Source organism: Ixodes scapularis, unplaced genomic scaffold (genome assembly GCF_016920785.2).
Source record: "Ixodes scapularis isolate PalLabHiFi unplaced genomic scaffold, ASM1692078v2 PGA_scaffold0__279_contigs__length_252992795, whole genome shotgun sequence".
NCBI classification, from domain to species: domain Eukaryota; kingdom Metazoa; phylum Arthropoda; class Arachnida; order Ixodida; family Ixodidae; genus Ixodes; species Ixodes scapularis.
The window spans coordinates 64411739-64436309 of record NW_024609835.1 but is presented as its reverse complement, the minus strand read 5'-3'; the positions used below and the strand labels follow the sequence as shown (position 1 = coordinate 64436309).

The following is a 24571-nucleotide window of genomic DNA, read 5'->3' as shown; positions in this document are numbered from 1 at the left end:
TCAACCCGAAACGTAAAAGAACACGAAAACAAAGCTCCGGTGGTATCCGGTGCAGCACACAACGCGGAGCAACGGGGAGAAACTGAAGGTCGGCTATGGCGGCAGGGTCACGTGACGTCCAGATGGCGGTGCCCATGAAAGGTTGCCCTGAAAGGGTCTATATTATTTTTCTCCGATTCCGACAGACTTGTGTCAAATGAGGACTTTCATTTCTCGCAATGGAGTATGAACTACCAAAACGTGATGTACCTAAAATGTAATGAAAAAACTTCAATTCCCTAAAAACCATTTGTTGTAGTTATTATAGCATAAAATATTCGCGGAATCTGATAAGGCTCCAGAGAAGGCAGTATGAGTGCATTGCTCATTTGCATGCGTGGTGCTGATATTCGCAAAAAATGTTCCCTTAGTGGTCCAAAAATATCTATCGTTTGAAATCTTGGAAGAACCTATTATATATATTTACATCTAGAATACTGCTTGAGGTCGCCTATGTGTTTCTAGTGACACGCGGAAGGGTAGCGACAAGACACGTCTATTACCGAAAGTGACCTGTGACATTGGACCTTTGACCTGCGAGGCGCATCCGTCCGCGGACCAAGAAACACATGTTACTACGACCAAACTGCAGTTTTCACTGGCGGCTCGCCTCTGTCCTATTATCCATTATAGACGCTTTCGAATCATTCTCGCGTCTTAAGTCGGACCTGTCTTGTTTTTTTATAACCTCTAAATTATGGTAGACGCTAATTTAAGATAATTTTAGATCAATGTGCTTTATTAACGTCAAATAAAAACAATTGCAATATGTCTTTTACCGTATTTGAAATCCATGACGACTGAAACACGGCCATTTATTCCTGTAGCTTTATTCAAAATAGGTCCTTTCTTGTCTTCTTCAGATGGCCTCATGTCAACTCTCACAAGTGTGAGGTTGTCCGAATACCAAAACTGAAAGAAAAAGGCAACCGCCAGGCCTCAAAATGAAATAAAAATCATAAAAATTACGAGGATGTTTTTTGTGGTTATCAACAAAATTTTATAAAACACTTGCGTAAGTTTTGGTTGATTTTCACCCCTGGTTAAAGGGTGCGTCGGTAAATATTTAATTATAATCGTTATTGTATTACAGTTACATTTGTACATTTGTACGAAATCGTGTTTCTAGATTCAGGTGTAATAACTATCCGAAAAACGTAAAAAAGAATTTGAACTGGTTTTAAGCACCTATAGAGCCAGCTGCTTAAACGCAGACTGGTTAATACAAAGAATTTAAAAGAAGAGAGGGGCCACATGTTACAAAAGAGCTGTATTTTGCCCCGAAAATATCAAATAAAAGTGTTTTTTCATTGTTTTGATTTCGAGCTGCTGTTTGTGTGCTAATATAGGGGGCCAGAAACCGTCATGCTGTTCCACAGATATTTTCCCGTTCTCCCCTTTTATGAACTGATGCGAAATAAAGTTATTGTATTGTATTTATTGCAACTATAAACCTTGTTTAGATTTTCCCCATTGGAAGCAGCACGACAAGAACCTAGAAAAAGCTGATATACCAATTAGACTACTGGGTAGCTAAACTCGTGGAGCAAAACATTCTTCGCTTTTTGACGTAGCGGGGGGAGTGACCAAAAGAACGCCGCAAAGTTTCCTCCTCCCTGCGCGCGCTCAACTTCACAACTTTTGACGAAAAATCCCCCGCGATCCCTAGGCGATGCACGAGAGCACGAGACAGCGCGGGGAGGCGAGCGTTCACGCCGCTCGCTGTACGTCGTCTTTGGGCTCTCTAGCGCCGACAATCCCGTCATGCCTCGCCCAGGCGAGGAGCGAGAGCAGACGACGAGAGTTCGTCTGCTACGATGAGGCATTCGCACAGCGGAACTGAAAGAAAAAGTTGGTTTTCTGCTCGAAATCGCGTCCCGCGGGCCACAAACTCAAACGCGAGCTTGAATTGTAAGCGTCTGATATTTCACGAAGGGAGGAATCGACGGCCCGTCTTTTATTCGCGAAATTTGAGTCGTATTGTAGCCGTACAGACGCTGAAACCTACCAGTGTGCAATGAAAGCCCCAGAACAACCACAGGGGCCACGAGATCTAGCATCATTTGTGTATGGGTGAAAAGTGCAACATTTTTCGACATAGCTGCCACAGCAGAAACCTGCGACGCATTTACTCAGCGTCTGGGAAGGCTAAACATGGAGACGTTGCCCGAGACTCAAGCAAAGTCATATATGAATGGCAGCTATCTCGCCCCGTCATATTTTGTTTTGAGAAAGCTCTCGTTCTCAATGCCAGGGAAATAAAAAGTCTTACGAAACGTATTGCTAGCTGTTCCAAAGAACTAGATTTAAGCCGTATCCTTTCAGTTATTCACTCATAATATTATGCTTAAAACGAAGCAAGCTCTTGCGCGTACAGTGCCATCAATTTCCTCAAGCGTATGCTGTTTTGTAGTCAACTGGTTTCGGAAACTTACGCCGTCTGTAAATATCTCTGACTGCCGAGTTGCTTAAGTGGAAGTCATCGCAAATGTAAGTTCCACGTTGCAGCAACCAACGTTTAAACGATGACAGCGACTGCACTCTCGCATTCCCACCCATCACGTCGAACAAAAAGGCGCTAGTTTCGGTTTGAGGTCGGTACTTTTCTACAACATCTATGGCGACAGCATCAGTCTGCACTGGGTGCATTTGGCAAGTTCGTTCGGGGCCTGTTCTCCGTGCAGCACTCGGTGGGTGTAATGCATTAGAACTCTCACAGTGCAAGTCTGTATCGCGAATTGGGAGCCCGTCACTGGCCTCACCGGCGGCCATTACTTGACGACAGGCAATATGCCGCGTCCTGTCTAGTTCTCCCTTCATTTTCGTCCTTGTTGCTTTAGCCTTTTACACCATGAGGCAATTCACGCAAGTCTAAGGAAGAAACATGCAAAAATTGGAAGCTTGTACGCGGTGCTCGAGGGCGAGCATTTTATGATGTGCTGCGATGATTATGTCGGGTTCTTGGAGATCAAATAGACATTCGTCAAGCGTTTGAACATCGATTTAAAAAAAAATTGGCCGGAGCACGATTGACTTTACCGACGTCGCTTGCTTCGGTTGCTAAATAAATGGCACGTCGAGCGACTGAACGGCACGCTCCGAGTTTCAGTTTGTCACGGAAGCCCTCACAGGAGTTCAAAGAAAAAGCTTTCACCATGAAGCACTATGTACAAGCGGTCAAAACGATGCGAAAATCCCTAGTAAAGGCATTCTAAATTATCGTTTGCTGAGCTTTGATGACTCCGAAATCACGGATGACTCCACAATAACTCTCGGTAGCCCTTGTCTCATTAAACACATGACAGTTAACGCCCAACAAAGTAGCCCTGGATTCTCAACAACACAACATTTAGTTAAACAAGATTGGTATTCTAACGCGTTTAATATTCTTGCCCACAATATTAACTGTTATTTGCGGAAACATGATAGAAGTTTCATGGTAGAGAACAATTTACTAACGTAATAAAATTGAGTTGTGTCAAGCGACGACTGCCGGTGGTGCCGCTCGACCCCAGCAATACAGGCCTCTATCCACGATCTAGCCTCCTAAGAAATCAGTGGTGCCAGTGCTATTAGACATAAATCGTTTATTTGCATCGGTACTCCCATACCTGCCGGATGTAGGGACGAGGCGCAAAACCGTACATCCGGCCAATATTGAAGCCGGTTTTTGGACGATATTAGGGAGTTTTCGTAGATCGTTTTCGCCGTCCCGCAAGGGCCCTCCGCAACCGGCTACGATAGCGGGAACTCCACAGTCAAGGCTATCGGCGCGCAGGCGCAGTAGCAACTTCTTCGTTGCGGAACGCTTAGCGGAGGGGGCAGACCGGTCTACGAAAATTCCCTATTGCCTCGACACTCGCCAAGAAGCAACGTGCTGTTTCGGCGACTAGTTTGTGTAAATTATTTGTTCAGTCATATTAATGGGTCCCGGGCCACTGTGTACACCCCAAAAAAGAACTGTACTGTGGTAATTACACCTTGAGGAGAAGCAGGCACGTAGCCAGATTTTCGTTTAAAGGGGGGGGGGGGAAGGGGGGGGGCGCCGATGACAAAGTGCTCTATGAGGGGGAGGGAGGAGAGGAGGCCCCAGCAAAATGGAAAATTTCGGGGGGGGGGGGGGGGGGGGGCGGGAAGGCCAGGCTTTATGCCCCCCCCCCTCCCTTTGGCTACGTGCCTGACGAGAAGGGGTATTGTAGTTTTACATCTTTATAAAAAGGTGTAGGCATTATCATACGTTTTAAGAAACGTGTTTAAAAAATCACCCATTTTTAAAGGTGTGAAGTTTACATTTTTTTATAAGGTCCATCGCTACACTTATTAGGGTGTTAGTTATGGGACACCCCACTTACATGTTTAAAGGTGGGAAAATGCTTAATGTGTATATACCTATAACGGAAGACAATCTCTTTCATGTGATTACATCGCGTGCCGATGAAACGATCTGTCGATGACACGTCGTTCGATGAACTGATTTGACCGCCAATGAGTGACGACTGCCAGTAGAATTTCGGGGAAATAATTCTGCCGGCTGCCGGGAGACTCAACCCTACCCAAGAATTACCCCGGTTCTTGTTTGTTTTACAACATTCTGAATTGTATATCAACTTATTAGTACCTCTTCGGATATTACAGAAAAAAATAAATAAAAAAAAGCGATGGCAGCCGAAAAAACTCTGACAGCCCGGTTCACAGTCATGTGGGAGACTGACAGGTGCTCGTCACTCGCCACCATGCCTTGAAAGTAACCGGTTCCGAAGAACCGGAGCGCGCAGAGAACTTGTTGTTCCACGGTCTGAGGCGGTGAACGAAGCTCGTCGCAGAGTCAACGCACAACGGCTTTCGATAGCCGGTACTGTCGCCGAAAGTCGTCGTCGGGGAGTTGAAAGGCGTCCCCAGTGGTCTCAGTAGCGACGCCGACGGGGGCGGAAGATAAGCTCGGCCGCAGCGTACCGCACCGCCATGTTGACAAAGTTTAATTTCGCCTCGATCCGAAGCGAAGATCTCGAGCTCAAACCACGGCTCTCGCAAAGTTCGGAAACGTCACTTTGACGTCAGCGACAACTTCGACAAACGAGGTTTCTTTTTAACACAAACTTCGGAGGGATTTTGAGCGTCAGCAGGTCACCTAGGGACAATTTGCAAAGCATTAATTTTAGCTTGGCGTAGGGATGTAGGGACAAACGGGCGCTACGTCATCGGCGAAGCCGTTCAATCAGCGGGCTCCTCGCGCCCCTCACGCGCCGCACGCGCGCCTCGATGAACTTTGCTTTGAATGATTGACACCTCGCTCGGCGCGACGTCAGCGTCGCGAGAGTCCAATTAGCGCGTTCCGCAACTTTGGGACACAAAGTTGTGCTCGACGAGTTTAGCTACCCTGATGTACCAACTAGACTACGGATGGGTTACCTGATTTGAAGATGGGCTTAACCATAGCCTCCGTTATACTCACAAAGCCTGGCAGTTCGACGACGGAGCTATAGAGTGCCCGGTTGCAGATTTGGAGTGCGATGACCTGGTAGCACAGAGCATCAAAGGGCCATTTCTTGGGGAACCTTGACGTCAGCACACAGTTTTTGCAGCGGCAAGGACCCGAAACATACTTGTTCGATCGCGCTAAGTGTGCTTCGGAGTCTCGCCGCAGCGGGGCGCCAGTCATTTGGCTCTCCTCTTATTCGTTGTTTTCCGCTCCACCTTTCAAATTTCGGCGGCCGCTTCTCGTGGCGATCTTCCAGGCTTTGTCAGTATACAGGAAGCTTTGGTTTTGGCGGAACGCACAGGAAGTGGGACGCTTCCCGAATGAAGGCTTTCTTTAAATAGTTAAGAAAAAAAAAAATGGGTGACAGAAAAGATTTTATTAACGTCAGAAACGTTTCTGATAAGCGATCTTCTCTCAGAGCGCTGTTAGAAGAAGCGTTTCAATTAATTTCCTTGTACCGTCGTTACTGAATTCGGTGGTGAACTTAGTAATAGCAGAGTGGTCAGGATACGGAGGTAGAGGGAAGGCTTGTCCTGTGAGTATGTTAAAAAAAAAGTTAAGTACCGTTCACAAATTTGCGACTTCTTAAAATCGAGTTCCTCAAAACTTCTTAAAATCTCTTACGACGAGAAAACGCCCTGGCATGCTGGTGCCATCTATGCGGTGACTCTGGAACTTAATTTCACGGGAGCGCATGCTTTGCGGTGTTTACGAGGTCAAACGTATGTACTACCTATGAGAAACGGTCGCTTATAACATAAACAAAAGTGTTTCGAGCAAAAAAAAAAAAATAATGATGCGCGAAAAAATATAAGATATATTGGACCATCACGTGTTCCATGGCTCGCCGATAGGCGGCGCGAGTGCGTTCTCTTGTCGCAAGAGATTTTAAGAGGTTTCAAGGCACACGGCTCTAAGAATTCGCAAGTGTGAAGTTTCGCTGTCGCTAAAAATTCGCAATCTGAAGTTTCGCTGTCGCTAAAAATTCGCAATCTGAAGTTTCGCTATCTTTAATTTGACGATTATTGTTTCCTACAAACAGGGTGATTCCGAGCACGCCTCAGGTTGTGGAATTTCGTTACCAACAGAGGTACCGACAGAGTAACCAAAGGGATATTTCAACAGCGGCAGCGATCTCAAAGGAGGCGTCAAACCTAGTAGCGCGCTCCCCACATCTAAGCGGCAACGTAGACGACGTTTAGGGCTACATTACCGCGGGTCGGTGCGATAAATAACCTCCGTCTGTGTCAATGATCGACCACCTTGTCTCGCCATCTCGAATATAGCGGAAGAGAAGACGCACGTAACAGAGTAAGGAGCATTTATTAGAACACTCTTCTAAAATAACTATAATGTCACCATCCAAAATGCCCCCCGCGTCGGCAAGGTAAGAAAAGGTCCTTACCTGCCAGACGTGGGCCGGGTGGGGTGCCGGAGAGCCAAGATCGAGGGAGCATCGGAGAAGTCGCCGATGCACGTCCTATCTCTTTCGCGGTCACCGGACGAGTCCTTTACCCCAAAGCGCGAAAAACAAGACGCGAAACCTCCTCGCCTGTCAGCAGTGATCCGCATCCAAGCGGGGGAACAGACAGAGCCCACGCCCCCCCCCCCCTCCCCGAAAAAGAGTGAAGAGAGGGCCCTCTAAGACAGGGGATCCTCCGCTTCACGAACAGGTCGGAGTTCACGGCGAAGGAGCTCGAGCGTTCCAACCCGCGGCCGTTATCACAGCCGTCGGAGAAGGGAGACCACAAGAATCCCTACTAGGTCGATATCCTTCCAACACTTACGTATGAAGTACATGTAATAATATGGAACCCTAAAATCTTTCTTAGTTTTTTGTTTCTTCTTTTTTTAACTGCGATAATGTTTTGCTTTGAGAATACGAGATAAGAGGGCCAGTCATTGACGTTAACCTCCTTTTGGCTTTCACAAATAGACGTTTCTTTTTATATAGATGGGGTATTAAGTTAGTCCTAAAATAAAGGTTAAAGCGGATTGGATTTTATTCGATCACTTATGTATAAGGAAGTAAGGGGAAAGCAAATGCGTTAGTGCCCTAGCTGCCATGCACCTGACCGGTACAAAGGTGTATTTTCTAAACGAATTGCCAGAAAAATGGTACTGAGTCTGTTTGCTTCCATAAACCTTCACAAGAGAGTGTACTTCGTCTTGTATTGATATTGATATTGATATTGATATTGATATTTATTTATTGCGTGCCCAAAAACACCATAATGGTTTTGACATTGGTGCACAGAAGTCAGATTCCTATGAAACATGCAAACATATGGAAACCACAATAGTCATATTAGAACAGTCAGCATAATAAAACAGTCGTAACAAAGTACATAAAATACACATCAGGTGTTAAAGGTAAAATAAGGCATGAAAAAAAAATCGTGCTGGACAAGGAGGTTGCATGATGTCTGAATACGATAGATTGGTGACTCCTTTAATCGCATGTCGGGGTAGAACATGTCGCACTGTCGCGTGAATTTCGTTGGCACACGTAACTTTATGCTGTCCAAAAGGTCAGGTACGTCAATTACACCCTGGATAAGCTTTTGTAGAAAAGCCGCATCTCGGCAAAGCCTTCGGTCATCCAAAGTGCTGAGATTCAAAATCTTAAGCAGAGAATGGTGGTCGAAGTAAAGTCTCCTGTGGAAGTATCGATCATAGACTATGCGAACCAAACGCCTTTGCACCGCTTCAATACGTCTAGATTCAGTCTCCGTTAAATGGTTCCACACGACAGAAGCGAATTCGAGCCTGGGCCTGACCAGAGCACAAAATAAACGTAATATGGCCTCAGGTGCTTGGAAGTGCCGAGTCAAACGGGAGATCATACCAAGCATTTTGAACCCGGTACCACAAATAGTAGTTACATGAGAACTGAACGTCAGTTTGCAATCGACTAACACCCCGAGGTCCCTGATCATATCAGTTCGAGTAATAATACAGTTTCCCAACGTGTACTTAAAATGTAAGGGATTTTTACGTCTAGTTAGCGAGATGACTTTAGTTTTGTTTATATTCAAAGGCAAACGGTTGGATGAGCACCATTGCAAAATACTCGAAACATCAGACTGTAACGCATCACAATCTTTTTCAGAACAAATACATGAGAATAACTTAATGTCATCGGCAAATAAAAGCACTTTAGCAAACTTTACACACTTTAAAATATCATTTATAAATACCAGGAACAACAGTGGCCCCAACACTGACCCCTGGGGTACGCCTGAAGTTGGGAAAAACGGATTAGATAAAACAGTATCAACTCGAACAAAATTTTTCCTCGATGACAAGTAACTATAAACCCATTCACAAAGTTGAGGGGCGAAACCATATTGTTTCAATTTATGTACAAGCAAAGCATGGTCAACCTTGTCGAAAGCCTTTGTAAGATCGAAATATACCGAGTCAACCTGCCCTCGGTTTGAAACGACCGGGGCTGCGTAGTGTAGAAAAGTACAAAGGTTAGTTTCGACAGAGCGCCCTTTAATAAAACCATGTTGTTGCAGCGTCAGATACTTAGATAAATGAGAGAAAAGACATTCTTGCATAATGGTTTCAAATACTTTAGCAAAACCACACAGTAGCAGCTCCGACGTAACACCTCATCTGTCGCTGTGTTTCATCTCATTTTTATATCAATCAAGTTATCGGACAATGCATGCAAGTCATGGTGTATTGATCGGAGTGGAGAACAAAGCCAGTTCCGCGTTTAAGGCGTGAACATTAGTGTGAGCGTAAACATGAATGAGCTGGTGGTAGTTTCTCCGTCGCTTAAGGTAAAATATGTTTCAACATGAACAATTGCGTCATCACTTGTTTGGTCAATAACGTTAGTTGAATTCACATGTTCAGGATTAAAAACCCAAAACAAATATAGCGTTGAATTGCCCCGTGCAGGAACTTTTATTATCTGCGTTAGTTGAAACATTTTGAACAGACAAAGAAACTGGCTTGATTGACCGGAATGGAAAGAACTCGAATAGGATTGCATTGCTTTGCTATTTATTCCAGGGCCGTTAAAATCTTCAGCAAGCATGATGATAATGTTTGAGAAAGCACATCTTACTGTACTAAAGGCACCTGTACAAATCATCGTTTAGACACCAGGGCTTGAACTTGGAAGGCAGTTACAAACACCAATCAAAGTGTGGCGGAAGTCTAATTCCATACGAATCCAGAGCAGGAATCGTACTTACACCAGAAAAGAATCGCATTTAACGATAATATAGCGGATGTTACTTTTAATGGTAGTGAGCACGCATCCTCTCACCGAAGAATCTCGTTCTTTTCAGAAGAGTTAGTCGTTTTTATTTAAGGTTACTTGTTTGTTCGGGACATTAATCGTCGACCATGTTTCCGTACAGAGAATAATATCTGGCTCGCACGACGAAGTGATACAAACGACTTAATCATCCTGCTCGGAACTAAGCTGCGGAAGTTCGCCATGATGAGGGATAATGTCTGGCGGGGTGGACGAGTCAGTTAATCTTTATCAATAAGTCACTCAGTGGGATGTGTGCCTTCACGTTTGGGAGGTAGCAACTGGGCAACCTCAGTGCTTTCACTCTCGTACACATGCGTTTGGCTACTGACGCGCAGTTTGTCACAGACAGCTCATATCTGGTGTTTGGCTCTCAAAATAGGATCGCAAGCTTACAGAACTTTTGCCTGGCAAACAACACCTTTGGTAAGAAATCCCCAGAGAGCCAGACTCTCGGAAAATACGCTTTAAGCTTGGAAGCATTCTTCAGAACTTCGTAATTTCTCTTTGTGTTGAAAAATTTGATAATAACTGGCTTGGTGGATGCTACCTTTTTTGACTAAGATAATGACCTCTTTCAATTTCATCAAGGTTTTGGGTAATGTTTTTTTTTAATGAAGTTGGACACTAAATTATTTTTATAATTCGAATTCGTGTTTTCTATTTCCAGCAAGCCTTTTATTATCAGGTTACTTCTTTGCATTCGATTGCTCATGTCGTTCATGCTCAGAGAGCACACTCAAGTGGCAATGCATACCCGCAGACACGCAGTACATCAGCAATAGTTATGTTAAGAGTGAACGAAGTTTCCTCGTCGTTGGCCACTTCATTGATCTTAGATTTCAAGGTAGTGACAAGTATGTAACCTCAGATCAGCAATTCTGGAATTGATCCCGTCAAGTTTCCTTAGGTTATCCTGCTGATAAAAGGCGGAGCTCGTAGTTTTACCTCCGCTGCCGTTTTCAGCTTATCTAATTTTCGTTCAATTGTCATGGGGCCAGGATTAGACTCTACATCCCCAGATATCAAAAGCAGCATCAACATAGCATTTGCTACACTAAACAGTTTGAAAAACCGAGAGTGCCGAGACAGAAGAGGTTCAGGCGATGTGGTGGTAGGGGATGTAAACTTTGTTTTAATCTATTTACGAGCGGCAGATATGTGCTCGGTACGTTGATACATCGACACGCATAATGCACAGACTCTGGGGAATTTGCACCAAGCTGCCGCCGTTACCTAATTCATAATTTTCGCGTCGCATTTTCCTATCGCCGGCCTTCCGCCTGCAGCTCGAGTGAAAACTTTAGTTCACCGTCATGCTTCGCACATACTTGACGTCCGCCTATAATGGACCGTTCTAGTGATTTTCTATGACGCTCAGCAAATCAGGTGTTCGATGCATGTGTTTTTAATTGGCATATATACATGTTTGAGTGCTTGCATGTTTTTTTTTCAGAACTCTTTATTTGGTCAACTCCGTATTTTGTGTGTATTTCAAGAATGTGTGCTCAACCCAGTAGGCTTTCGAGCTGTTGGCTAGCACAAGGGAAAAATAAACATTGATTGATTGATTGATTGATTAAAGTCTCAATGAAACTATATGTATGTTTTCAATACTTATTAAGTTATGTAGTACAATTTTTGCAATTATTTTGGTAATTACTGTGTTATTCTGCAATGTCCGCCGTGTCTGGCAGTTTTTTACAGAAAATAGTTTCTTTTTATCTTAACCACATTATTTAAAGTGATTCCTTAAAATATGCACCGAAATACTTGTTATTTCTATAATGGAACAATGCGAAGCATCAGAAAATTATGAATTAAAGATATTCCAGGTCATTGCTGTAAGTAATTTTATTCTACCGTCCTTAAGCACCCTTGCGCGAGCGTAAACTATTCGTTATTATCACGTCTTTCGCTCTGAAGCATCCGGTAGCGCTGTGCGTGTCAACGTTTCGTTCTGGCGCTATTGACACTAGAACATATTTAGATTGTTTATTAAGGCGAAAGCCTTATATGTCTCATCGTTCAGTCGACCTTCAATATCCTTGAGGGAAAACACGTCGGTGCCACGAAAGGTTTCAATTCTTTTGTGACAACTCAGGCTAATTAGAGGCAATGAAATTAAGAAGGATGGCAAAGCGAATTAAGAGGGATCAAAGATACTGAAGAGGGATTAAAGGGAGTTAAAGAGTAATTAAAGGGAAGCAGGAGTAATCAACGGGAATTAAGAAGGACTATAAAGCGAACTAAGGGGAATCAAAATGAATTAAGAAGAATCGAACTGAATTAAGAGGAAGTAAAGTGAATTAAGAGAAATTAAAGAGCAGTAAGAGGACTACGAGGAATTATGTGCGAGAAATCTGGAAATAACATAAAACAAATGAAAGGAATGTCAAAAAAGAGAATGTGTAAAAATAGAGCATGAAACAAAGTAAATCATGTGTTGTCTATATTTCATAGGCACTTGGGCTTTCGCCTTCAAGTCGTTTTAGGGATATTATATGAGCCCCTGTGTTTTTCTTATCAAGGCATTTGACTTTGTAAACTATGACTCATTATTTAATAAACTTACCTCACTGTCGCTCGATAATAACGTAATGGGATGGCTAAGCGACTACCTTATCGAGCAAAAGCAATGTGTTATATGGAAGGGGAAGAAGCCCTGATTATTCAGCAGTGAATTCTTGTGATCCTCAAGGCCCTAGTCAAGGTCCATAGGTTTTCCTGATTTACGAAAACTATATTATTGAAGTCATAAAACAAATATGAGATTTGTTGGCAGATGGTTCTATTATTTATTGATTAATAAAAAATTCAACGATATAATGTTTTGGTATAGTGATCGAGACAACATTTTGTGACGGTGTCACAACTGAACAATTACTTACATGTTTAAAAGTGAATAATCAAGAGGATTACTGAAAAAAATATTTTTTCTTCCTACGATTGAGGTTAGAATATAAAATAGTTTGGTATAGTGTTATGCTATATAACGACTTAAAGTGGAAGAGTTACGTTGGAGTGATAGCTTTAAAGTATATAAGCATGCTTTAATTGATATGGCAAAATCTTGGGCAGGGTTCAAGCAAAACTACAAAAGAAAACTTTGTATTTTACACTTATATATCGGTTATCTGGAACCTCCACGATACGTTTTTATGGTATAGACAAAAAAACGACACCACAGTGTTAGATTGGTATTAAATATCAACCAATTTGGGTGAGAGTCTTAAGTATGCATGAAAAACATGTTGCAATCGGAGTTACTTAGGGAACAGAGAAATTATTTTTGTGTCATTTTATATATACCTTATATGACAATAAACTCTTAATAAGGATAGGCTATTAATCCTCATTTCACATGTCGGAAAGACCGGATCACTTAAGTAAAATCCTACACTATTCCTTTGATAGCGATGTTTGTTTTAACGCGAAAGCATTATATGGGCCTCATTACGCGAAAATCCGGCGTCGTCGGCGGCGCGACCGAGCGATGGTACCAAACATGGCGGACGGCTCAAAGAGTAAAAACACGTCAAAAATGATCAGATTGACATCAAATGTCTAAAATAAAATTTCGTACATTTCGGTCTCGGTGGGAACCGAACCCAGGCCTCCGGGGTGCGAGACGAGCACGCTTCGACGATGCCACGGTGGTTCCACGGTTCTGGCTGACCAAAGGTGTGCTAGCGGGTGTGTCATTGCACACGTTAAGGCCCGTTCACACATTTGCGTTCGGAGCGACCACTATGCTTACGAACGAATGCAACCGCTGCGACTTCAACCACAACTGTGCGCGACGTTTACACACACATGCAACCGCATGCAACCATACGAAGCAACAGCCAATGAGAAACGAGCTTCAGCTCTTGCTCCTAGCCAATAGGAAGCGACCCAGCTACGCTTACAAACATGGCGGACGGTTTCGTGCCCGACGCGGGGTAGCGGGGTCCTCACCGGAGCAGCCCGAGGGTTCGGCTACGGCGTACAGTCACGAAGATCTGCTGTGCGCCTACAATAGCTGTGCAAAGGCTAGTTCAGACATCTAAAACGAACCCGTTATCCGCGACTGCGTCCGTTGTGACCGGAGCGACCGGAACGATCGCTCTGCGCCGCGCGTACACTCCTGCTACCACTGCTACCACTGCAACAAGCGCAGCGGGTCGGCAGCACGGCGACCGCCTCTCCGTTGCCGTCAGCTGTTTCAGCGGTGCCTCCAAAAAGAAGGGGACGCGCTGCCACTCACTTGCGTAACAGAAAATAGACAGACCGTCTTCTATGACCTCAAGCTTTATTACTCTTTATTTCAGGATACGCTTGCAGGGTAGTGCATTAAAAAAAGAAAAAGATGCAGTACGCCGTCTTGGACGATCACGACTTTGCCAACAGTACAAATCTCGCCACACGCCTTTTTTACGATTATAAAAGACGATGTAATCTTAGCAACGATATAGCAACGTAGAAATATAATTTGACAGACGATGCGAGCGTTCAGGATTGCTAACACTAATCACCTTTTTCGGGCGATGAAAACGAGTAAAAAATTCGCATCCATTGTACGGTGCGCACCAGTAATACCTTGAACTTGAGCACAGGCAAGGAATGCGCCAAAAAAGAAATCCGGGTGATGTTTGAGGACACAAATGCTAAGAAAGCACCACTGTAGTCGAAGTAAACAAACACGACGGCACGGGCGTTTCTGCTGTCTTGAGAGTGCCGCCACGAGATCGCCGCACAAGTAGGTGGATCTTCCCTTCTAGTACGTGCTGGGTTATCCTAACGACACACGACGAAAATTCACAGTCAAGGATAGCCCATTTACGGGGAACGATGAGCCTTCACCACACCGTCCTGCCGACGATCACCACGAGCACCGACGCCATGTTTGCAAATAGAAGGAGCCTGGAACGACCGGCATGCAACGCGCGCGACCGAGCTTCTTGACCTGTGATTGGTCTGTCGCTCCCGTCGTTCCCGAACGTAACGAAAAAGTTCAGCCCGGCTCAACTCCTTGCGTTGCGAACGAACACGAACGAAACGACCGTTTGGCGCTTCGTTGCTATGGTAACTTGTCGCTCCAACCGGTTGCATTCGTTCGTAAGCGTAGTGGTCGCTCCGAACGCAACTGTGTGAACGGGCCTTTACGTAGCAGCCATCTCGCTGACTAAAGGCGTGGCCTAGTTCGCGCGTTATTGGGAACGTGACGCCGCAGCCAATAAGGAAGAGGTGGCGCCACTTACTGAGTGTATTGAAACACTTGACCAAAGGGAGTATAATGCTTTCGCATTCCCACACGCAAGCAGTCTTAAGTGTCCTTGCCGAATTTTTCCCCCCTATTAATGAGTGATATAGGCTGCGAAAGAATGTGTTCTTGACAGATCTTCAAAAATGTCCTGGCATAGTTTTGAAACTTAGGTTTTGTTAATCGTTTTCTTCTGCTTTCAGTCGTATTACGTTATTTTTGTGTTCAGGAATGATGTATTATTTTCTTGATTTAGATATTTTTCTTGATTTTGATAAATTTAAGCCAGGCGTGCAATAGTGTTATTTATCGCACTCAGATTTTGTAGAAATTGTATCTGCTTCACAAGCCAACGCGTCTTCTCCCTTATTTCTGTAAATTTTAAATTGTGTTACGATAAACACCAACAATATTGCACCGCACAAAAGATACCATAGCTCTTACTGGACAATAAAGAAAAAATAAATCAAGCGTAAAATGAAACATTCTAGTTGTTTGCATAAATAATGTTTTTCTTGTAAATTATTAGATACGTTTGTTGAACTCATTTAAAAAAAAGAACCCACTCCAGAAATAATGCCTTACGGTAATGCAGATTTTGTAAATAAAAATATAAGCGAATGAGTATAAATTAAGGTTTTCACATAAATCGCAGAATTATTCCTGAATGGAAAGATGTTGCTTACAGAAGATAATTTGTTCAACTAACTTGTTTGAAGGATAGGGGCGAAAAACCTCCATCCAGAAATCCTGTTGTATTCAGGGTAAATGCAAACTCCTCTTGACTGAAACTAAACGAGGTTGGCATTTCAGGAATTGCATGAAGTTCCGTGTAGTTTTTGCAGTGCATGGATTTAGGTACCTAAAATAAAAAGAAAGTTTAGACAAATTTTCCGCTTTTTTATGCGTCATCTCTAATTACATTTAGCAATTATACGTGGTATCAAATCATGTTCATAAAAAAGTAATATCCCTAAAAGTGTTCTTACTTCGGAATGACTGAGCATTTTAAACGACGTGTTACTCAAACATTTCTTTGTCAATTAGTTTGCGTGTATTTCGTGGGTATGTTTTGTTTTTGTCAATTTTGTTGTATGCATTTTTGCCATGATGTTTATATAAAAACGCCGGCAGTATAAATTAAAAAAAAAAATTAATAAAAATAGGTCATAAATTAAAACAATCTCTAGAATCTGTTTTTCTCTTGTGCATAAACTTAAAGCTCCAGAAGTAAATTATTACGTGTCATATGCGTACAAAACGGTAACAGGGATGCAACCCCTAAGCTAAGGATCCTAATTTTCGCTTTCAATATTTGGTACGCATTGAAAAACACTGCGTGCGGTTGACTTACAATCAGGAGCCATTTATGGGTGACTTGAGACGCTGATTATTATAAAGTAATGATTTCGTCAGTGCGTAGGTAAAACCATTGTCATCAGGCGACTACTGTTAAGTATTTGCCATTGCAATTTATAAGCATCTGTAATTATTTATTGCTTACGTGTTTCACTTACAACTATGTCCATGTGTCGAAAATTATTTTGTCAGATTTAATAAAAATGGGGTTATAACCACACTAAGTAAAATTTAGTCAGACCCGTCTAAAATAGTTGCTATCTTTTCTACTGGTTTCCTTTGGGTTATTTTTCTATTTTGTTTTTGTAGCCGTCTCTAACATAATAAGAACTTAATTTAATTTCTAGCTAATTTTGTAATTTTTGTGTGTTCCGAATGGGTCGGGTTTATGGTCTTTTTTCCTGTGGCACAATTATTTTACTTTTGCGAGAAATTTTATTATTTTTATCACTCTCGGTTCAGTGTGTATTCCCAAGTGGAAAAACACGACGAAAAAAATAATTATTACATTTTTTTTGCTTTGATGTTCAGTCTTGTTAAGGTGCAAGGTAGGTCTCCACAGAATTTTCTGCTTGCTTAATTTCGGTTCTGTTGGCATAAAATTGGAGTTTGTACATTGGTGTGATGCAAAAACTCCGATTTTACGCCGTTACTTCGTGCACGATATTGTCACGGGTGGTGACCAAAAGAACAATAAATAAACAGGAAGAAATGAACGTTTAATATGGGGAACTTGTGCCCAAAAACAGAATAGAAATAGGATAGCGTCGCAGGCGTCGATGGTCGCGAAACAGGAAGAACACTAAATTCCAGGATAAATAAAAGACGCGTCACTCCCAGGAATCGAATCCTGGCTCTTCGCGTGGGAGGCAAGCACGATAACCGTTCAGCCACGGCCGCTCGCGTCAATATTCATTAAAAGTTAACTGTTCATATTAGGAAACACTATTTTGTTTGGAGTGATTATTTGAGCGGAGTGAGTGAAAGTGAATAACTTATACGACTACTCTAATATATGGTATTCCTTTGTGTGCACCCCTCAGGACTAAGGCGATTTCGCATTTTAGCGGACACTAACAGCTAGTGCTCGTTCTTCTATTTAATATTATATTGCGTTATAATATGAATTTTTAGACAAAACTGAATTAAACGATTGCATTTATATGATAGCCATTTTTCAGAAAAATACTCATTTGCTTGATGTCGGGAAGTTATTTTGCTGGAGAAAAAAAAAATTAATACCGTTCATATCACTACGAAATTTAAAAGTATTATCCCAGTCAACTTACCTGAAACATATCGTCTGAAAATTTCGGGTCTTTTTGGTACCAAGGGATATTCTTGAAGATGTAGTGTTCATGTCTAGTTTGATTTTCATAGTATTCGCCTTTTTGCTCAACATGAACAGGCATTTTTTCTTCGCCACTTGGAAATCGAAAAGAAAGGTCTGGAATAATTGTTATGGTGTTTTACTTTTTTTTCTATATTTGAATGAATAGAAAGTACAAGGTAATTTTAAATAACGTATGAATAAACCGGGAAATTTCATGCACCATCGAAAGGTAAAAGGAAATGTTCTGTATGTTGAGGACAATTCTGCAATTCTGGAAACCGAATATTTTTATGTTTAACGCTTCCTCGTGTCTAACAAGGACCTGAACGCACTTTGAAGAAATATGTAATTGGTAATTGACAAGAAACAGCTCCTCGTAGTGCCGTATACATTGAATAATACTTGAAATGTCACATTGAATAAAAACGTTTACGATAAAATTGTGTCAGTAATTCATGTGCTATGTGATGTTCGTGATCGACGTCAGCAATTTCAGAACATTGTCTGGAGCCTAGCGAACCCAAAAGGTGTGGAAGAACACCTCAAACGACCAAAAGATCCGAAGTAAACCAAGTAAAACAGAATATTTAATAACGTCCGGATGATGCACACCAAGCTTTCAAACCGTAGCTCATGCGATGATTACACGTAGTATTCTAAGGTTGGAATGAGGAACGTGTTCCAGAAATAACCATTTTTATATTCAAACTTTCTAACTATATGTTAATCCTGACAGAAAATTAAAGTAGTTTTCTTTAAAAAATTCGTAGATATCGCATCGAAGCACACGCTAAATCTTTTGTAGCATTCTGCAGTCAATATAATGTCAATGTTCGTTTAAGATCAAGAGTTATATCAAAAAGCGTGCCGTAGGAAGTTATAAATACGTCTAATATTAAAGGACCGAATAGTTTGATGGTTGCCCATTCTTAATAAGATATTGTTTTTTTTAATAACGTGATACGTTGCAGTATATTGCTGCCTATCCGCTGCTGTTCTCTTGCGTATTTATAAAGGAGTAAATGTTGCTGAATACGGTCACCAAATGCAGCTAGAAGTGTACAACCTTACCAAACTTCTTTAATATTTGAAAAGCACTTCATTGCTACTCAAACAATGCCGCTTGTCTAGTCCATCATATTTCTAGATCTAACTATAATGTATACAAAGTGACACTGAGCATGAAGTGGGCATGTCAAGCGTCATATGCTTAAGGCCCTGTCACATTGAGGCAACAGTTGGACAACTCTATCCGGCAACAAGGGGAAATCGTGTTGCCGGTGACCCTGTCACATCGAGGCAACAACAACGGTCGGGCAACATGTTGCTGCCGCTCGGCAACCGTGTTGCCCGATTTGTTGTCCGACAACCCTGTCACACTGCGCTGACGGCGAGGACAACACGGGGAACACTCCGCCATCTTGATTGTTTACCTTCGTTCGTGTGCAGCGCGGAATCATTGGAAATGTGACTCTACAAAGTGCTAGTGCGTTCGAAGGGCCGGAAATTGCCACGGGACGACATCAACCAGTGACTGTGATTAGAAATCTTGACACGGGGAGTATTTTTCGCTCTTTATTTTATCAAAATGTTCTTCATTCGCTGACAAAGCAGATAGTCCTAACCGCGGAAAGTGACATCGCTGATAAATGTTCGGGATTTTCGCCACCGTATGAAGTGTTTCTGTCCGGTTCTTTCTTTCATGCAATTCCTATTTCTACTGTAAAATTGAGTTAGCACCGGCAGTACCCCAAAGCGTCTTTTGTAGCGTGGTCTTGAGCTGAACAAACAGTGCTCAAAAAATCAGACACCGACACGATCGGCCTTCGTAACAATCGCTGAAATAAATATTTTTCAACGCTGTCTATTAGCGCCGAGATGTTTCGGTGGCGCCCTCTTATGGTTTCCCTCAGTGACGTCACGACTGGTATTTGCCTCGCCGTGACGTCACTAGTTGTTATTATGGCTACTTACGATCGGGTGCAACGACGAGTTTGATGGTGTGTTTAAAAAGCACAGTAGAAGCTAGGAGCCATCGCAATCCGAAACTAACACCGTCAAAGTTGACAATCTGACAGTGCTCATATGCCCATGGTTTGGCCAATCGTGGAAAGCTGGCCACAGCGTCGCTTTTGGCCGCGCACATCGCTAATATCGCCTGCTATGTGATCGCTTGATTTGCCAAAACGTCCTTGGTATTTTTAAAACAAATCAGGTTTCTCTTAGTGCCAATTCCAAGTTCCGAAGCATTAAAACAACCAGAGTGGTCGTTTTAATGCTTCGACTTTTAATCTTCAGTTTTCTGGATTATTTTTATTATACTTTATCAGCAGGTGAGTAGGCATGCCATTTTATTTCATTATCAGTAATGTGAGTTGGTCTCTCCGCAGTTCTAATTTAAAAACCAGTCTGAACGTTCACGACCGTAGCTGTGACCATTGCAAAAATTGCTCTCCGTAACTACGCAGCAAAAACATTATTCAAAAATATTTTAGCTGCACGCCAGCCCTAATCATTGTTAAAGTGGCCCTGCAAGGACTTTTTTACTGGTTTTTAATTTGCACCGAACCTGAGCGCACTGAACGTAGTAACTTAGTGAAACATTTATTTTCTAGAAATTCGCTTTATTTTAAAAGTTATAGGCAAATTAAAATTACAAAAAATAAGCAAAAAATAACCTCCCTCATGACGTCCTTGGTTGCTTGAGCGGCCGTGAACTAGAGGAGGGGAAGTGGGCTCATCGCGAGCGCTCACGGCTGCGATACTCCGTGTCGACGGCGCGAGAGGGCGCCACTAAAGCATGTTCTGGATAGGCTGTATGCAGCGGGCAGCCAGAGCGGTTCTCGTTGCATTTGCTGTGCAATTAAACGCTAATTCGGCATGACACTTCATTGACCACAAACGACACCAAACACGGGGTGAAGATCAGTTCAGAATGGGAGCCACTTCGCGCTGCCATCCCGCGAAACGGCCAAACCGCAAGACAAAGCATCTCGCCGAAGGCCTTGGGAACGCTCGGAGCCGGTCGGATCCTCCTGTCCATACGAGCGCAGCGCCGCCGCGTACATCCGGGACCTTTCCGTGCAGGCGCCTGATCCCGCTATTCCTTTCTAGTGTGCGCCGCCTTTTCCACCGCTTAGTGGCTGGTATGTTGACGGGTCATTTCTTGTTTCCGTACTTTATTAACTGCATTTCTTTCTTTTCTCATCTAAAATAGTGAACACAAGCTACATTTATAATTAATTGAAACGATTCGCGCCGCTTATATTTTGTATTTCCACTAAAAAGAAGCTTTTAGCGGCTCTGACCAGTAGTAAGCCCAGGACCAAAGACGTCACATTTTGCGCGCTTTCGGTACCACGGTTCGCCCTCGTCGGTGGAGGAGGTTTCCGCGTTGTCCGGTTAAAATATGACGCACTGATATTTAGTTACTCTCTCCGTGCCCGCTGGCTTGCCCGAACTTCGAGAGACGTGGAAACCGCAAAAAAGGTAGACGCTTAAATATGATTGTAGGGCCCCTTTCAGTAACGCTTTCCAAGCCTTCATTCGAGTAAGACGTTATTGACAGGGGACTAGCTCTACCATCGAAGCTATCTATGTTGTCGTGTTTCCGGCCTAAAATTCACTCAGTGGCGATCAGCGCAACATACGTTGTCCAACACAAGTTGCTGCTGTTTTTGTTGCCGAAAGCTGTCACACGGAGGCAACATGTTAGTTGTCGTCCATGTTGTCGTGGTGTTGCCGCGATGTGACAGGTTTGTTTGGACAACACGGGGAGCGAACAACAAGTTGCCCGACTGTTTGATAACGTGTTGTGTTGCTGTTGCCGTCGTGTTGCCTCAGTGTTACAGGGCCTTTAGGATCACATTGCAGACTTCAATTAGAGATTTAATATATTTTCGGACATCTAATTCGCCACGCTCCACCGCAATTAGAATATTCACAGGACGGGAAACGTACATGAATTCCTTCAGAGTTATTTGAACATTATAATCTAACTGTAAGTCAAAAGCGTTTGCACTTTATAAACCTATCAATTTATGACTGATAATAAGACATTTAGCTTAATTTTTCAAAATCTCTAAAAATATTATAAAACGCGGGGTTTAAGTTTATGAAATTACTATGATTGTAGATGTTATTTGGGGGAGAGCTTTGATCTCAAAATGTACATTATTAAGAAAAGGTGGTGGGCGTACACTTGAATTCCCCAGAACCGCTACCCTAAATAAATAAAGTTCGTTTTTTTATGCATTTTGTGACGGCGTGCCACTTGCTCTTTTTTTGTCTTGGCACTTCAGAATGAAATGATGTTGGTTGTATATGGTAGATGAAAGTATGCCACAAAACTTCAGCCGCATATTTTTCAAGTATAATATACAGGATATTGTAAAAGAGCTTACCTTCACCCCAGTAATAGTAGGACTCGTATGTGCCGTTTATAAATGTATCCTTGACGCAAGCTGTGTAGAGTTTGCTTTTGATGTTTCGGGTTGCTGGGGAGATAACTTCATTTTTATATTTGTAAGAATGCGGTGTGCCATATCTTAGAACTTCATTGGCAGTGGGCATGTCGCATGGATTTGTGTATTTCTTCACACAGGGAAAACGCAAATGAAGGTATTTCGATCGGAATGTCTTGAGATCGTAAATGCCGCACTCTACCTGAGTTTTAAGATCCGAGCCGCTGGTAGCTGTAAGTATAAAAAAGTAGCTGTATCCCATTGATAATTTTTCATATTGTACTTTCTGTAGATGGTGTCGTTGCCACGTTCCGCGTTCGTGGCACTGAGCCGCGCGCCACCTGCAGACTGAGTGTGTATGGAAGACGATAGACTGACGCTGGTGTCGTCATTATTTATACACTTTTTACAGTATGACCAGCTTTACGGCCATTCGGCTCCGATAATACAGTCTGAAACACATTCTACAAAGTGTTGCTGCGCAACATCTATCTCGGCCTGATGAAGCACCAAAATTCTGTGCCCCGTGAATATTGCCCAAATCTCAAATTTCGTTTAGGTTTTTCCAGATAAAAAAAAAAAAAAAAAAAAAAAAAAACGAGAGATAGAAAAAAAAAATTGCGCCAAAATCACTTTTCAGTTTTGTTCCAGTCAATAGCTGACCAAGAAATTTTTAAATCATGACTTTCGTTTCTTGCAAAAAGTTGAAATCACAAAAATACATGAATATCGAAGTCGCCAGCCATCTATCACTGATACAAAAATACTCTTTCAAATTAGATTTATACTTCACAGCAGAGAACCTGGCTTCCCTTTGAAGCAAACACTCATCCTCCAAGAACAAAAATAAACACCAATCTATTTGCTCCCCTTGGTCAAACTTTAGTGCAAAATTCTAAACCAAAAAATAACCGCAAGAGTAAAAAAAAAAAAAAAACCGAAAGAAAACTTTGTTTTGTTTGAAATTGGGACGTCTTGTAGGCCAACTTTCAAAACTGACCACAACCTCCAAATAAAACAAAACAAAAAAAATCAGTCTGTCCCTTACCTTCTACTTAACGCCACTACGCTGACTCAGAGCTGCCAGTCAAACTTTGCAATGATACATCGCTTGAGCTTCGACTGCTATAAGCTCAAAAGACAACATAAAAAACTGCAAGCAACCACACTAAGTGTGCTGCGATTCACAATAGCAGCTGTTGCGTAGTTAAAAGGTGTGCCTCAAGATATTCGCTTGTAGCATAATATATGTAGGGGATGTGCGAAAGGCGTCTACGCGATGCCTCTCGTGCGCGATAGTCGGAGTCGCAGCTAGGGAGGGTTGCTGCTAAAAAATCTCAGTTCATATATCTTAGGTTGCTTTTATATACGATGTGATTTCCGGTTGTCCAAGTATAGCCGCACGAAAACTCCCAACCTCGTCACAGATGGGACCATTACGAAACTAGTGCTTCGATTATAAAGACTTTCATAAGGTGTTAAATGCCGGCTAAAGTCTTGTAAACCTGTCAAGTCAGCATTCCTTGTCAACTCAACGATCAGCAGCTTCCGTTTATCGAAGCGGTGTTCAGCGTTCGCAGCTCAGCTTCATGCATTATACGTTTGATTAAGCAGATCTCTCTAAAAAAACCTCTGTGGTCTTCATGGGACTGGTTCAGTTACTTGCAGGCAAGGCATAGGTCGGCATTTTGAGCCCACCTCACTCGCACTCAAAATCACCCCAGTTTCTCTCGTAAAAACACACTAACTCCCACGATCACGATTTGTTCAAAACTGGGTCATTACAGACACTGACCTTCACGAATCAACATGAAACTAAAACTCACTCCCACTCACAATCACAAGCTTATTACACGCACTCACCATCATGATTAAACACGAAACCAAAACTTACCCAGGACTTCACGAGCATGACGCTCACACAGGTCATCACGGTCATCACTTTTACAGCTCATCATGGTTAGTACACTCATAGCTCATGACAGTGATCATACTTACAGCTCATCACGCTCATCCCACTCACAGCTCATCACGCTCATCACACTTACAGCTCATCACGCTCATCACACTCACAGCTCATCACGGACATTGCATTCACTGCTCATCACGGTCATCACACTCACTCATCCGCCGACCTTACTCAGAGATGCTTATCGCCCTCACCGTAATCGCGGAGCTGGCGCTCGTGTTGCGCGCGGGTGGCACGCGTACAATCCCGCTGCAATCGCTGCCGTCTTCTGCCAATCTGGCGCCAGCCGTCACGTTGCCGAGTGAAGAACTGTTTTGTCTTTTTGCTTGTTTCGCTTCGACTCATTTGAAGGGCTGGCTAAGCGCTCGAGAAAGGCGCGCTTTGTTTGGATACAAGGGCGCGTCA

At 42.8% G+C, this 24571-nt stretch overlaps 1 protein-coding gene across 1 annotated transcript in view; it reads right to left on the bottom strand.

Moving 5' to 3' along the window:
* The window catches only part of LOC115323066, a 116375-nt gene that overhangs the window by 37187 nt on the left and 54617 nt on the right, over positions 1–24571 (bottom strand). Inside the window, exons 3-6 of the mRNA XM_040211139.1 lie at positions 22138–22428; positions 17691–17848; positions 15752–15904; positions 819–951 (exon numbers count right to left, since the gene is read on the bottom strand). Of these exons, the coding sequence (XP_040067073.1) occupies positions 819–951; positions 15752–15904; positions 17691–17848; positions 22138–22428 (735 nt within the window). The remainder of the gene's footprint in view (positions 1–818; positions 952–15751; positions 15905–17690; positions 17849–22137; positions 22429–24571) is intronic.